The sequence below is a fragment of the Chelmon rostratus genome, chromosome 23 (assembly GCF_017976325.1).
Source record: "Chelmon rostratus isolate fCheRos1 chromosome 23, fCheRos1.pri, whole genome shotgun sequence".
NCBI classification, from domain to species: Eukaryota; Metazoa; Chordata; class Actinopteri; order Chaetodontiformes; family Chaetodontidae; genus Chelmon; species Chelmon rostratus.
Window position 1 is genome coordinate 16,200,063 of NC_055680.1, and position 15,981 is coordinate 16,216,043.

Below are 15,981 nucleotides of genomic sequence, written 5' to 3' on the forward strand. Positions count from 1 at the left end.
AAACACTCCAAACCCACTGAAATGAGCTGGAAACGTGCGTCCTCTGCAAGATCCAATTTTTATTTTATTCTGCTCAGCGTTTGTTGACATTGAAGTGGATACCGTTATAAAACTATAAAATGACATCCATTCTTAATCAACCAACAAAGCTCCGATTGGTTGATTGATTTTCCAACCTGGGATCGAGCGGCCAAAGACGCCCCATGATCTGACTCACTGAACGAATGACGTTGACGGAGCTTCAGACGCCTGGAAGCATTTTTTGTGGCATCCAGTCTTGGCTTTTTTTTGCTAATTTGACAGATTACGCAGGCGGGAAGCAAGGCGAGAGAGATGACGACATGCGACAACGCCAGCTGGAGTGTTTTGATTGATTATTGGAAAGAAGAGAATGCGTTTTCTGAAGCCGTCAAATACGACCAAACACAAACTAAATAATTAAATTTTGGAGGTTTTTGGTGCCTAGCATCATAACCAACAAACAATTTTTCTCAACTTATACCATGTTGTGAATTCTGGATTTATACAGCACAATGATAGAAACCTCGATGCCTCAGAGTTGCTGCTGGTTTAATTGGCATAGCAAAACAGGAGCACCAATCAGCTTGCCTGTAAGCCTCGTTAAGAAGCGCTCCTCCATTAACACTCTAACATCCTCCGTCTTCTACCTCCCTCCCTCGTCTTGGCCTCCATCTTTCCACTAACCCTCTATCTGTTCATCTCGCGTGAACCGCCGCAAACCCATGTTTGCCCGGGAGAGACCGATGGCGAGGAGCGATAACACACACACACACACACACACACACTCAGGCTGCTATAACACCCAGCTTAGTGCGCTAAAGGCGAAGTCTGTGGGTGCTCACGGACGAAAGAATGAAATCACCGGAGCTGCTTCAGAGGTCAGAAAGCTGTTTTGACTGCGTGGCTTCATGCAACTGAACACACACACACACACACGCACACACACACACACCCGAGCCTCGCTGTAGTGTGGGAGGGCGCCTGGTTCTCTCTTCTTCTCTGTTTTTTCTCTCTCGCTCTTGTTCCCTCACTACTTTTAATGCTCTCTCTTCCATTTCGGGCACCTGTTTCTTTCATCACGCCTCTGAGGAGGAAACAGGGCTTCCCCAAAACCCACATGGGAGAAGACGGCGAAGAGTGTGTGTTTCTGCTTGTGTGTGTGTGTGTGTCTGCTGTTTCTTTACATATTTCAGAGTATAGAGTTACCTCATTGGCTTTTATATACTTGTCCAGACACAGTCGATTCAAAGTACAGGACGAGCTACACGAAAATATTTGCACCTCCCTTCTTTCCTCCTCCTCTCCTTGCCTAAAAACAATCGAGGTATGTTTACATTTTCCAGACAAGAACCCCTTGTGGCTGTGAGAATTCGTCTCTTATCTCTCAGGGGGAAAGATGGAAGTATCTAATGTTGTTATAGGACTGCTGCCTTTTCTGGAGGATGGTTTCTTTCACCCACGGCCAGCTATCCCAATCAGGTAGCTTTAGTGCCTACGCTTAACCTGCGTTAACAGATTTTTGCCACTTGGGGGCAGCAGAACAAGCCGTAAACATATGATAAATTCATCTTTTTTGTCCAGTTTGTAAGCAGACGGTCGTCTATTTACACTCCTAGCAGCAACAAAGCAATATAAGCTTTCAAATCCAATATTCCTCTTCTTTCAGCTCTGTTTTTGGTCTCCACCATCTCCTGAGGGAAGTATTTGGCTCTTTAGCTGCTATATGCTCCACTGCGTTCCCCAGCTAGTCGTTAGCTTTATCTGGCTGCCTGCTTCAGCTGGATATGAGGTTGATGGGAGCGATGAGAGTGAATCAGAACAGTACATTTGTGGACCTTTAAACCAAAACAGTGAGCTGAAAGACGGTAAAACGCTCAGTAGAGCTGCACAGTCTGGTGATTTGATTCAGTGTGTACGAAAAATTATCGATCAGTGCAGCTTTAAACTAACCTGAAGCTCAGACATGGCTTCTACTTCCTTCTGTTCCTTCAAAATAAGCCAATTTTTGTATTTTACATATCCCCAAATCACAAATGTGCCCCCATTTCCTTCATTTCTTCTGTTTCTATGGACTCCTTTTTCTTCACTTTCACCTGTCGGACTCAGTTTGTTCTTACCTTTCGTCTTTATGAGTCTCTCTAAGTTTCTGTCTTTCCTCCACTCACTTCCCCTGCATCAGATCAGACTCAACCCCTAATAACTTGTACTGTACATACAGAAGTCACAAATACTGTTTGTACATTACACTAAGCCGTGCACCGCTGTGCTCCAGTGTGTGTGTGTGTGTGTTTGTGTGTGCGTGTGTGTGCGTGCGTGTTAATCCCGGGTCAGTGTGGCGGCTGGTATGCAGCTAAGCCTTTAGCATGCAGTCAGAGGACGGTGCTCAGCAGTGCAGAGCAAGGTGAATGTTTCTGCTGGAGCATTTTTCACATTGCTGAGTGACACAGAGGGGGGCAGGAGGCAGAGTCACCTGATCCGACGTGTGTTTGCTCATTGGCTATTTGTTTATTATTATTATTTTCTTCCCTCTTTTATTTGGTCCTGCTCTGTTTTGCCTGTAATAACTTTTTTTGGGAGGTCTTCAGGGACAGGTTGTGGTCTGTTCTCACTGTTGGTGCAGATGCACAGATGGGTGATGAATGAAAGGAAAAAACAGCATTAAGTGTCTGTATCGGAGTCTGTAAGTGTTCAGTTGGTTTCAGATGCGGTGACCACAGAGTCTGATTGATTTACAGTCTTTTCTTTTAGTTTGTCACCTGTATGTGGTGATGAAAGGTATGTTTTAGAGTTGAAAATGAATCACTCCAACATTTTTGGAAAGCAGGATTTTGCTTTTATTTCAGATGATTTTCTCTTACATCTTTTTTTTTTTTTTTTGCTTGTGTTTCTGCTTGTATCTAAGTGTGTGTGTGTGTGTGTGTGTGTGTGAGCATATGTGTGTGTTTGTGCATGTCAACACCGAATGCTCGGCATTCCTCGTCTCCTCTACACAAACAGACCCCCGGCCGGTCAGAACAACGGGAAGCAGACAGACACCTGTCACAGCACAGAAAGAGAGAAGAAGAAGAGGAGGAGGAGGAGGAGGAGGAGGAGGAGGAGGAGGAGGAGGAGGAGGAGGAGAGGGGTGGAGGGAAAGAGAGGCGAGGTTTAATAAGAGAAAGAAAACAGAAACATTTTGAGAGTGAAAAAGAAGAAGGAGGAAGAAGGAAGTGAGACAGAAAGATAAAACAGGTGAAAGATAGAGGAAGAGAGATGGTCAGCTAACCTCGATGAAGAACATATTAAAGGCAAATATTTGGGCAGCCATAAAGCATTGAGGACCCCTGCTGTCTGCTGATTTAACAAAAGCTGTAGCAGGTAGAGGGTCTAGATTTGAAGTTTTACAGAATGAGTGAAGATGGAGGAACAGCTCCATTTATTTAACTTTGCTGATTATGTTTTGGTGACTTTTTGCTTCTAAAATGTGATATTATGCAAAAAAGAGGATTAAATGCTCCTTTATTGGTTGAGAAAATCCCCATCTGAGGCTAAAGTAACCCCTAAAAACCTGTTGCATGATCTCAGACGTGCACAAAAAAGCCACAAAGCTTAAAATGCTGCTTTTCTTATAGTGTGAAACACAAAGATTAAGTATAGATAAAGAGGGCTATGCTTAAACGACTGAATATCCACCTTAAAGCTTGCTAAAATGCTTAAATCTAGTCAGGATCAGTTAGTGTGTCGAGCATTTTCAGGGTGAAGTCTTCCATGTTTCCACTCAAAGTGTCTAACTTTTTCTGTAACACTCCACATTTCAGCTGCAGCTCTCAGATGTGCCTGTTCTCATTAGAGGCTGTTTAAGTGAGCATATTTAAGAGAAATGTAGGCAGGGCAGGAACCTGCTGGGACCTGCCTCTCCCCCAGATCAGATCAGACGCTCAGGACTGGGTGAAGCAAGAGAGAGCATGTTCGGCTGAGGGGATCTGAATCAAACCGCTGCTGGAAAACGCAGTCGGCAGCTAAAATGTAAATGTAGCTCATTCATGCCTCTGTCACCGTAAAGTCAGATCTATCTCACTAAATCCGCCTGTGTTTTGCAGTCAGTTCAATTCCTGGTTTAAATCATTAACATCACATGACTTTGATAATTTAGTCTTTCTGGATTTTTGATTCATGAAACTCTAAAAATAGTCATAAAAGTCTTTATTGTGTCTGAGATGCTTCTCATCATTACCTGCATGCTTCCACTCCTGATACCGCCCTCGTGTGGTGGACACATGGAACTACACATGGCCAGGTAGAAGCACAGGTTTGCACAAAATGCCTAATGGCCAAAAGTATGTGGACACCCCTGACCCCTAACTTTCTCAAACAATGTAATATTAGTGGGCTTTGGGGAAGGACCTCGCCTGTTCCATCATGACAGTGCCCCCCTGTGCAGAAAACCAGGTCCATAAAGAAATGGTTTTCCCAGTCTGGTGTGAAGAACTTGGCAGGTCTGACGTCAACCCCATCCAGCACATTTGGGATGAGCTTGAACAACAACTGGGGGCCAAATGGGAGCAAATCCCTGCAACTAGGCTCCAAAATCTGGTGGAGGTTGTCATAGTGGTAGATTAATGCCCATGGTTTCATATTTCAGGTGTGTACAACCTCTCTTCAACTTTCAATTCCAGTCAGAAAATCCACGGTTAGAGCAGGCGGTTTAGTGTGAAAACCTCAGCCGTTAATCCCGCTTTGCATCGTAAACACTCTCTATGAGCTGAACTCGGCATCACAACTCTCTTCCACAGAACTGAGCACAGAGCAGCCGTGTGTTTCCTTCCTGTCTGTCCCGCTATCTCACAGATACAGTATCAGGACAACCAGCGAGATCTTGTTTTGTCTACAGCGGAGGCTTCTGGGTAAATATTAAGGTTAGGCTGCCGCTCATCCAAACAGCGATACACCTCCAGCCTGCAGGGTTCGATGCTCGGTTTATGGAAGCATGGAGCAGTTTGCTGTTTGCTCGAAGGTTTATACAGATGTCTAAACATCGATTTGTTTCAAGGTAAACAGGCTCATTTATTTTCTTGCGATTTGTTTGGACCGATGTTTTCAGCTGAGGGTTTTTTGGCTCCGGGTGAAAAAACCCTCGAGAGCAGACAGGAGGCGTAGTCACAGATGATGAACGTGGACGAGACGTATTTCCAGCTGCTGATGAGACTTCACAGAAATGTCTGAACCCTGAACTTGAGTGAGACGCAGGGGAATGTCTTTAAACACAGATTCATTTGTCCTGCTGCAGCGCCTCATCATGATGTGACCCCTGTGCTTTTCACTCTGAGAGCCCAAAGGACCAACAACAATCTGGACCACACTGATTTGTGTGTTTTCTTCTTCTGTGGTTCCAGTTTCTGACAGTGAACCCGAATGCTTCCCTAAAATCTTCACACAGACACACAAAGCGTATCTAGAAAGTGAAGGCGGCGTTCTTTCCCTTGTCCTCCATCCTTTTCGTCATTCTGTCTTCGTCACCTCTGCTCTCCTTCTTCCTCCCTCCTCCCTCCTCCCTCCTCTCAGTCTGTCCCCAGGCTGCACACATCCAGGTATTCGGCTGGCAAGCCCCCGCTCCCCTCTCTAATTTCTTGTTGCCCGTAGCTACAGTGCAGCGTGCCAAGCGGTGATGTATGTTTCAGAGAGAGGTAGACGGGCATGTTTCAACCTGTGTTAGGCAGGGCCGGGCCGGGCTGGGCCGGGCTGGGCAGGGCTGGGCTAGACTAGGGTGGGTTGTCATATCTCCCAGTGGAAGGAATTCAACCCCCCCGCCGCTTAAAAGATCCACGTGAGGACCTTTTGCGGAACAGACGTCAATAGAAACAACTTATGTGTTAGCAGTGCAGGTTTGCACATTCTGCACAGCTGCAAACCAACAAATCACAACTTAAAGCATTTTACAGCAAAGTCGAGACAGAAAAAGCACCAACATTTGAATCATATGCCGACTAAAGGTGCATTTTTTTCTAGTTTGCACAACTCTAATGATTATATTCTTGAGAACAGCTATAATTGCCCTTGATTTTAATGGAAATTAATTATGGGTTTTCTTCACCTTCCCTGCAGCGATTTGTCAACCGAGGTGTCAGCTTTTTTTTTTCCTCCAGACACACCTTCTCATTCAGCTGATGGGAAAGAAGCTCGAAAGATCCAACTAGATGCTTTCCTGCCAAAACCTGGATGCACAAACACACTCTGGTGTTGTGTGTGTGTGTGTGTGTGTTACTGAAAGAAGTATTACTGTTTGTAACATCAAGCTGTAGTACTGTTAAATGTCCAGCAGGGCGACCTGTAACTAAAAGTACATCATGTTTCTGCAGCCGTAAATCCTGCTGACGAGTCCTGGAGCAAGACTCAGACCCCTCAACCCACCACCTTCATACTGCACATTCACTCACTATAGAACGACATAAACCTGAAATTAAAATCCAGATCAAATGTGCCCTGAAACTCCGGTCAAGTTCTGTCTTTAGTCTTCATGTCTTGCTTTCCTCGACGCTAACGTTGACAGATTTGTTTCAGATTTTTCAATTATTTTATCTTTTAAATTATAAGGTTCAGCTTTCTGTTTGACTTTCCTGGTGAAAGTTTCTGCAGCCTCTGTGTGGCATTAACGTCATTGTCCCCGGGGTTGAATCCATTCGTTAATCATTTTCATATTCAGCACATAGTGGCTTTACGCAAGCATGATTTGCTTGATTTACAGCCCTGATGTTGCTCATATCCTCTTTTTGTACCACATATCCAAATAGCCTAGATCAGGAAAGATAAAAAAATTGAACTTGGTGTGTATTTTGTTGTTTTCACTGCTTGAAAAAGATCCAATCTGAGTCTCATGTGAGTGAGGAAACACAGATTAGGGATGTTTTTATTGAAAATCTATGAAAAGAGGCTAAAAACAGTCAGTATTTTCATTATTCAGGAACAAAAGAAGAATGAAAAGCTGCCACTTGCACTAAATTGCCTCTATACAGAGTGAAGTCTGGAGGTGGTGCAGGGATGGTGGTCAGCGGTGCCTCCGAGTGCTCCCCCTGCAGGTACCTCTCACTGGGAGGTCACAGGGGTCAACATTCATCAGCCATTGCATTGAGAAGAAAGAGAATTCCCGGGAATATCAATGGAATTCCTGGACCGGCGCTGTGGCACGATGGCATGTTTATGTGCGTGAGACCTGGGGTCCTCCAGTCGGGGGGTCTTCCTCTTTCAGAGAGCCAGTCAGTCGAAACACGCGCGGTCAGATTTCTGCGCGAGTGAAAATATTTGGTTTGGTCGTCGCTCTCGGGGCGTCAGCACCTTGAAGCAGTCGACGTCCGGTGGCGATGAAAGGCATCGACGGCTTGACGCGGCGGCTCTGAGGCCGGAGCGCCGCTCCCCTGAACAGGATAAACACGCTTCAAACACGCAGATATTCAAACCGTGAAGTAGAACACACACGCACAGATGACATGATACCATCATAATAACGTAATCCTCTACTTTTTCAAGTTGTCAGCAGCTTTTTTCATCTTTAAAGGTGCAACCCAGATGCAAACAAAAAACTTTAGTTGTTTACACGAGCAGAAAAAAAGACGCATATTTCCATCTCTGACCAAACAAACAAAAAAATAGTTCAATAACTCACATCAGAGATTGTTTCTAAGGCAGCTGACAGTGATTCTGTCTAGTTTTTACAGCTTCTTCTTCTTCCTCTGCCGTCTCTTCTGGTCTTTTCTGGCGTTCTGCAGTGTGTTCTGGCCTCCCTCGATTCACATCTAGAGCAGGAAACCAGTCCCGCTAACAGAGATGCATCATGGTACATGGGGCGGAGTGAAAATTAGACTATAAATTCGATTAGATTCTGATGTAAGACGTGCAAAACAAGTGTACGTGTAGCCAGTGCCCTCACTTATGCTTGGAATACTTGATGCCCATTAAAAACCAATAGATTCATGATTAGCTTGTTGTGTGCAATTGTGGGTTGTGTGTGTGTGTGTGTGTGTGTGTGTGTGTGTGTGTGTGTGTGTGTGGTTCAGTCACTTTGGAGCTGGTGTGAACATGTTGGCTCTAGTTTCAGATTGCGGTTACTGACTGCTGAGCTGAGATCACTGTTGGAAAGCAGAAGTTATTAGTTGTGGTCAAATCAGGGGGTTTCACAAGCTCGGTGTGTGTGTGTATGTGTGTGTGTGTGTGTGTGTGTGTGTGCGTGCGTGTGTGTGTTAATGATGTTCAAAAGAGAGAAATACACTCTTAAATACACTCTTAGTTGTTCTGTCTTTGCAGCTGTGTGTACTGTTAATGAGAGTATTTATCTGTCTACGGTATGCATGTGTGTGTTTCTGCACTGCATGAATGTGTGTGTGTGTGTGTGTGTGTGTGTGTGTGTGTTACCCAGGGCAGGGCGGTGTGTATAGGTGTCTAATCATCAGTCTTTGATGAGCGGGGGAATTCCAGTCTCGCCAGTCTAATCCCTGGGTGCGTGCCTTCCGCTCGCTCCCCCTCTTCCTCCTCCTCCCCCTCCTCACCTCACCTGGCTCACCTCTCCATCACTCTGCACACACCTGGCTCCTTTTCACACTTTAATGCAGTTTGTTTTTGCCCAAAAGGTGAACCTCTGAGATACTCCTATGCCATTTATTTTTTTTGTACTGCATTACTTTGTTGTGCCAACTTTCCCCCAACCAGCTTCAGCTACATCTGTGTTGGTCCGAGTTTTAATTTTGACATGTAGTTGGAGGTAGCATGTAGCACGTCTGAGCGTGTCAGAAATGCAAATTGTAGCTACGGTTTTCAAGTTGGTCTCACGTTGGTGTCATATTTCAAAACTGCTAAATACAGTGTTTGACAGTCCTGTTGTTTTAGCATCTACTCCGACAGTGTCCAGTAGTAACACGCTAAAAATTGTCCAAGATAGCTTGGAGTTTTGAGATCTAGCTTAAGGCTAATTCGTTGTTGCATCCCCCTGTGTGCTTTGTGCTACTGGGTTAGCTGGAGGCGCGTACTGGAGTGCAGTGCATCGCTTTCTTCGCTAACCGTATCCAACTAGTCTCATTCCCATATTGGAAAACACCTAACATCCATGGCTATTGTTAGTACTCACAGCTGTCAAGCTAGCATGTTAGCATTGGGAAATCCTGCCTGTACTTTCTCTGCCAGTCATGTGTGACTAGCTCGCTATAGCTTTAGCAAAACATACATACAAACACATAAAACTACGTTATTCACAGCGGTGCATGTTTACACCATTTTAAGAAGTGTCAGTCAGGTTAGCTAGCTAGCTAGAATTGAGCTGAATCTCTTTTTCTCATCTCCTCTGTGGTCTACTGTTGATGTAGCAGTACTCAGGATCAACAACAAGCTAACTTTACTGCATCCAACTTGTTGTAAGTACATCGCAAACAAGTATACAAGTTTACGAGACGGATGTGAAGGACAAAGCAAACCAAAAGAGGGAGTTTTTAAAGTTTAAAATTAGCACTAGAGTGGTATTAAACTTGTCCTCTGGCTGATGAAGTTAGCATCTTTAGCTTCAGGAATGCGATGGGTATTCTGAGTGAAATGTAGCGTTGTCACGAGGGAGATTTAGATCAAATCTTTCAAAGTTGATTGGCTCACTCACATGGGAATAGACCAGGAAGAGGAGAATATAGATAGAAATTAATAAATAAGACCTCAACCACATCTTTGGAAATGCTAATTTTCCAGCTAACATTCAAACACACACCTCATACAATGATGCTGCTTTGCTAGCGAGCGACAACGTACAAGCTAACGATCAAATCTGGTTAGCAAGTCGCCCCAGATCACATTTGATTGATATAAATTTGCTGTCGTGCACAAAGACTCTGAGATTTTGAACCGCCTTTGTCATTTAAGCCGATAAAATCAACCATAAGTGAGCATAGATTTAGGATGCTTTTGGTCACTTCCTGTGACCAAGTTCCTGTGTCAGCGCCGTACCTGTGCGGTCATAACTCTGACTGTGATTACCTGTCCTATACGGACCTCCAGTGGTGCTTAGCGGGCACACTTCGGCCCCCCCTCAGGGTCGGCGGTGGAAAAAGTGGGACGGAGGTGAGGAGAGAGTGAGGGAAATGCTAGAGAGAGCTAAAAGAGAGATAGACAGAGAGTGGAGCAAATATCTGCAGCTCACTGACCTTTCTAAGTGGATTACATGCCCCGTCAGTGCTGCGGGGGCAAACCGGAGGGTGGAGAGAGGGGGTGAACAGCACGGAGAGAGAGAGAGAGATGCTTAACACTGATTTTTAAACCTCGCTCACTTCATTTCAGCTCGCTTCAGTCTATTATTTTACCCCAAAGGGGCGACAGATTAGCAGTAAATACACCTCAGTGCACAGTGCAACAGCCTGCAGCTAATATAACCCAATAAACATACTATGAGATAGAAATCAAGCAAACATGTGACAAACAGGCAGATTGTGCATTAATTATATATTCAGTAGGGCTGTAGAATACAAAAAAGGACAAAACATTAATAATATTAAAAATATATAAATTATGTAATAATACAGGTATTATCGTGATTTAGCCCAAGTTATCATAGTCAAATAATGTAATAAATTGTGTTATTGTTGCAGTGAATGAATTATGAATGGCAGAGCTGTCTGACAGCTTAAATCTTTCATAACAAAGTATTTATTAAGATAGTCTGATTGTCGTATTTGTTTTGGTCACGGTTCCCAAATATATCTGAGATGATTAACAGGGCAGGAAAACAGGAAAAATAAAACTATAATACACAAAATACATTAAGTAGATAGCAAGTAGAGAGATTATAGGAAACATTATTAACATATTAATTATAACATTAAAATGTGTCATTGTCATCACTGCAGGGCTGTGATTCAGCAGAAAGTCATTAGTCATTAAATAATATTCTCATCACTCAGCCCTACTGACAGGTTTATGCACATTATAAATCCTTATAAAGAGACAGTTTATGACATTTTAACGCGCTATAGTGCAACACTGAGTTGGTCTGCAGCACTTTACCATGCCGACTCCCAGATAGTGTTAGTGGGCACCTTATCTGCTCTGTTAGATACATTACAAACAGTTGTAATGTGAATAAATCATTAATATGATGCTTTTATGGTAAAAAAAATCTCACTTTAGGGTCATCAAAATTATCCGTTTTGTTTCATTATTCATCATCATCATTATCATTTATTTATTTATTATAAGCCATCGTCTGCTCTTACAGCAGTTGGTGGGTACAGGATGTGGATTTGAGGACGTGAATGTAGCTCAGCGTCCGTAAACTTGCCTGTTTGAACCTCTGGAAGACCTCCGAGTGACTGAGCAACTAAGTGTAAATCTCCAGGGTTTTTTGAGCATCTACAAATGTTTTAAAGCCTCATTGGAGTGAGTCACGCTCTTCGGAGCGAACACACGCGGAGGGCGGGGGAGGAAGAGGGATGGGAGTGGAGGCGACGGAAAAACAGATGGATGAAGAGAAAGAGAGGGAGAGATGGAGGTGAAAAGAGCCTGAGCTGCAGGCCTGGGCGTGGGAGAGCAGACTGCATTGAGCTGAAGCAGACCAGAGACTAATCTGGAGATTCAGGGCTTGTAAAAACACCTCCACATACACACACACACACACACACACACACACACACACACACTTGACTACCCATGTGTGAGGCATGTGTGTGTTGGTAACCTGTCTGGCCTCCAGTCCAGATAGCAGTTTGCAAACATTTTGCGTTTACTGCCAATATGCAACAATCCAATGCTGCTCACTTCGACATGTGTGCAGTTTGCTGGCAGTGGGAATCGAACCGTCAACCCCCGGCTGTGGAAAGTGCCTTGCTGTAGACAGATAAGCCCCCACGTACGGTCCAGACAGCACTGCGGCTCGTCTATCAGGACACTGATCAGTGCGGTGAAAGAGGACTTTAACAGTCAGTCGGTCTGTGGTTAACACCTGGTTTATAACTGAGGACACATCCTGTACACACACACACACACACGCACACACACACACACACACACACACTGGAATGCCACAAACGTGATGTATACATACACACGTGCATGTACACTCTCTCTCTGTGTTTGCAGAATATAAAACCACATCGGAATCAAACAGCAAAACATTTCATAGATTAATAAGAACAAAAAGGATTTTAGTTAAGACTTGAACTCATTTTTTTCATTATTGATTAAGGTGATTGTTTTGGTTAAAGGGACAAATAATGAAAAATTAATGAATAAATAATGCAAAAATCCAATTTTGTTCGACCTGAAACTCAAATTTATTCAATTTACTGTGATATAAATTAGAGAAAAAGCATCAGATTCTCACATTTGAGAACCCAAAACCAGCAAATGTGTGACATTTGTGCACATTACTGCCTCTAACGATTAACCGATCATCAAAATGGTCGTTAATTAGTTTTGGCTTATTGCTTAAGCAGTAAAGATGTAAAATCATGGGTGTTGCTGTAACAAAAAATCTGATATGATGATAATAATGATAAAAACAGCTCTTATTACATGTTGAGCACACGGAGAGGCATCACGCAGCTTCTCTGCTGCACGTGGCGTCGACCTCCGTAGAGACGCTGCTGTCATGTTGTCAGGCAGAGCTGCAGAGACAGATGCAGGAAACCTGATCCTGCATCCACAGAGTGTGCGCACACACACACACACACACACACACACACACACAGGCATGCACAGTAACTAAACACAGACACACACACACCACCAACAACAAGCCAAACCGACATCTTCAGAGATTTACTCCGTTATATGTGATTTGGTGCAGATGTGAGCAGATGTTTTCACCTCCCATTCACAGAGTTACTGTTGTTTATTGCAAACAGTCAATTTTTTGCTTGACTTTTTGTCATTCATGATTGAGAAGCATCAAAATTGTTGCGAGTTATTTCTTGTCGATCAATTTACTGATTAATTGATTATTTCTATTAAATAGGGACCTTTTGCAGGTATTAACTTGTTATTTTTATCAGGTGCTCTTGTATTTAAAAAGAACATTACTGCGATATTTTTCTGATCTGCAGCAGCTGCGGTTAAAGGCTCATCTTCATCAAATATCAAATGTGTTTTTAATTTTTTCAGTAGAGAGATTCAGTGTATCCAGATCCAGCAGCATCACTGCGAGAACTGAAACCAGCAGCTGTAGTCATAAGCGATTTATCCTTTTTAGCGTGAGAATTTGCTCTTTTTTATGCATTTTTCCAAATATACTTCTGCACTTGAGTTTTACTCGTGATGGAGTATTTGTATATTGCAGTATTGCTACTTTCACTTCAGCTAAGGGTGTGAACGCCCGCTGGTTGTTTCTGACTCGGTGACTCTGTTTTGGGAGTCAGTGTGAGAGTCGGTGTGTTTTCACCGGATAAATGACCTCCCTCCGCTCGTCTCGCCGTGGGACTCACTCGGCCCGTATGTGGTCACTGTTCTGAATCCGACCCATTAACTCCTTCACACGTCTCCTTCTTTATTGTTGGCACGTTGTTTGATGCAGCCCCTCCGGGTTTCGGATCGTTGGTGACACAAACAAAACATCTGCAGACGTCACCGTTGATACTGGGATCATCTAGGAGGCCTTTTTTTCACCTTTTGCAGGCTGAACAATTAACTGACCAATGAGCGAAGTGGTCGATTAGTCTTACTGCCGTCTGCACCGACCTATAAGACAGTTATACCGTGAACACCAGCAGCACAAACGTGGACACACAAAAGGTTTTGCAGACACAGAAGAATGCTGACTCGTCTGCCTGGCCGTCCCCTCTCGTGCGCTCTCTGCCGCTCTATCTTTCTCACAACCTGACTGCCTGGCATGCGTGCAATCGGTGCCCGTCTGGCATTCGCTGTGTCAACAATCATGGGAAAAGTTAATCAACAGCTTGGCACTCCTGTTCCCATCCCTCCCTCCCTCCCTTCTCTGCCTTCCTTTAGCGCTCTTCTCCGCAGCTGTCTCGCCCTGAGGACCGTATCCTGTTGGAAAACGGAAGGATTTTTGGGGGGATGCGCCTGTTTTGTTTTCAAGTATTTGGGGCCAGCTCGATGTTTTGCTCCTCGCTGACCTTGCACCTGTTGTCCCATCATCAAACAGACTTTCTCCTTCTCTGTGGGAGGAGATGCTGCCTGTAGCGTGAGCAGCGGCGCAATGGTGGCGCGCCCTCTAGTGGCGAAATAACTGTTTTTGCGCTTACACTGTAGAACTTGGATTTACCAACAAACACATTCAAACAAAGATTATGATGAGCATTTAAGCATTTTTACGTTTATTTTACAAGGAAAATTTCCAAAAGGTGATTTTCAACAGCAGCAAAACTGAGTTTTTGTTGTCAAGATTTGACCACGAGACTCTTACAACAGATTTTCCACGTAACGGCGAGAATATAAATCTAATAAATGATAAACGTTTTGTCAACAAGCATCCTCATCTCTGTTTTTCTTGTCGCCCGACAGGCTTGCCACGGATGTGTGGGATCCAAATGCGACTGCAGTGGAGTTAAAGGAGCCAAGGTGAGCAAATAACACGTGCATGATGCCCAAACGCTTTGAAACACTTATTATGCACACACAGATTTAGTCATTTTTGCTTACAACTAAATTATAGTTTGTTGTTTAGTAAAAAGTGAATACTCTGCTTATATATGCTGAATAAGGGGGGTTAAGGTAACATAATTTAATGTATAGATTTGTTTGTTAGTGGGAGGGCTTGGTTGTGTGTTTGTTTGGTATGTGACATCAGGGAAATATGTTGAAATTTGAAGAAAGAAATAATAAATTAATTAGAATACACTGTGTTCCAAATATTATGTTTTCCCTGAACAGTCAATAAGATTAAAAATCTGCATGTTTTTACAAGCAAAACTACCATTAACAGTGTTTTAAAATACTTATATTTATATATGATAATATCCAAATTATGCACAACGCAATTTGAAAGCTTTCATAAGGTCAAAATGAATTCTAAACGTAAATCTGTTGCATGAACTGAACATTTCTAAAAAATGAACAAACTTACAGATGGAGTTAGATATGAACATACTTATGTTAGATCACTTTAACAATTCTCTCATCCATTGAACCTGTAAGTCCATGTGCAGTTTCTGCCTGTAGTTCATCTGAGGATGCCAGCGTTGCCTCTCAGAGCTGCAGTTTTCAGGAAAACTGCCGTCCGCCCTCATGGATCTTTTAAGTATGCTCCACAGGTGGCCACACCATGATTTTTCCTTCCTTTGTGCCCATAGCGACCAAAGAGTCATCACAGTCATGTGATGGTGAAAATAATTTTGTTCGAGAAAGCATGATTCTTCTTCTTATGAAATGGAAGGAAATGGTCAATAGGACCTTCACGTATATCATGGAGGTCCTTTTGACACCCTGAAGTGACCTGCCATCTCACAGAGTCCAGGCTATAACATCACTCTGCCACCTCCTGGCTGATGCTGCAGGGAACAGGGTGGCCGTTCACCTATTGTCCAGACCTCCATCACATCACAAAAAACAAAATGATAAGTTCTGTGTCTGTGTCACTGTGTGCAGGGTGAACGGGGTTTCCCAGGTCTCACTGGACAGCCAGGAGTCCCAGGATTCCCTGGACCTGAAGGGCCCATCGGACCTAGAGGAGAGAAGGTGGGTTGGGGCTCTGGTGTTGTTATACGCTTGTATAGTTAGGGTTGGTTTTTCATTGCAACGTTAAATTACAGCAGTTTCAGCATCAATGCCAAAACAATATTTCTGCCTTCCCTTTTAAAAGATACAAAACATCCATAAATACAGCAAAGTCAATAAAACTGCAACTCTAACCTTGTTGCGACAGACATAATTCAGTCAAATATTATCATTCTAAGTTTAATGTCTGTTTCTCTCACAGGGCAGTGATGGACCTTCGGGACCATCTGGTCCAAAAGGAATAAGAGTAAGTAGATAATATTTCAATTATTTGCTGTGTCTTTGCAACCA

At 43.5% G+C, this 15,981-nt stretch overlaps 1 protein-coding gene across 1 annotated transcript in view; it reads left to right on the top strand.

Moving 5' to 3' along the window:
* Positions 1-15,981, top strand: part of col4a5 (collagen, type IV, alpha 5 (Alport syndrome)) — a 44,192-nt gene that overhangs the window by 7,499 nt on the left and 20,712 nt on the right. The window contains exons 2-4 of the mRNA XM_041965663.1: positions 14,479-14,535; positions 15,562-15,651; positions 15,893-15,937. Of these exons, the coding sequence (XP_041821597.1) occupies positions 14,479-14,535; positions 15,562-15,651; positions 15,893-15,937 (192 nt within the window). The remainder of the gene's footprint in view (positions 1-14,478; positions 14,536-15,561; positions 15,652-15,892; positions 15,938-15,981) is intronic.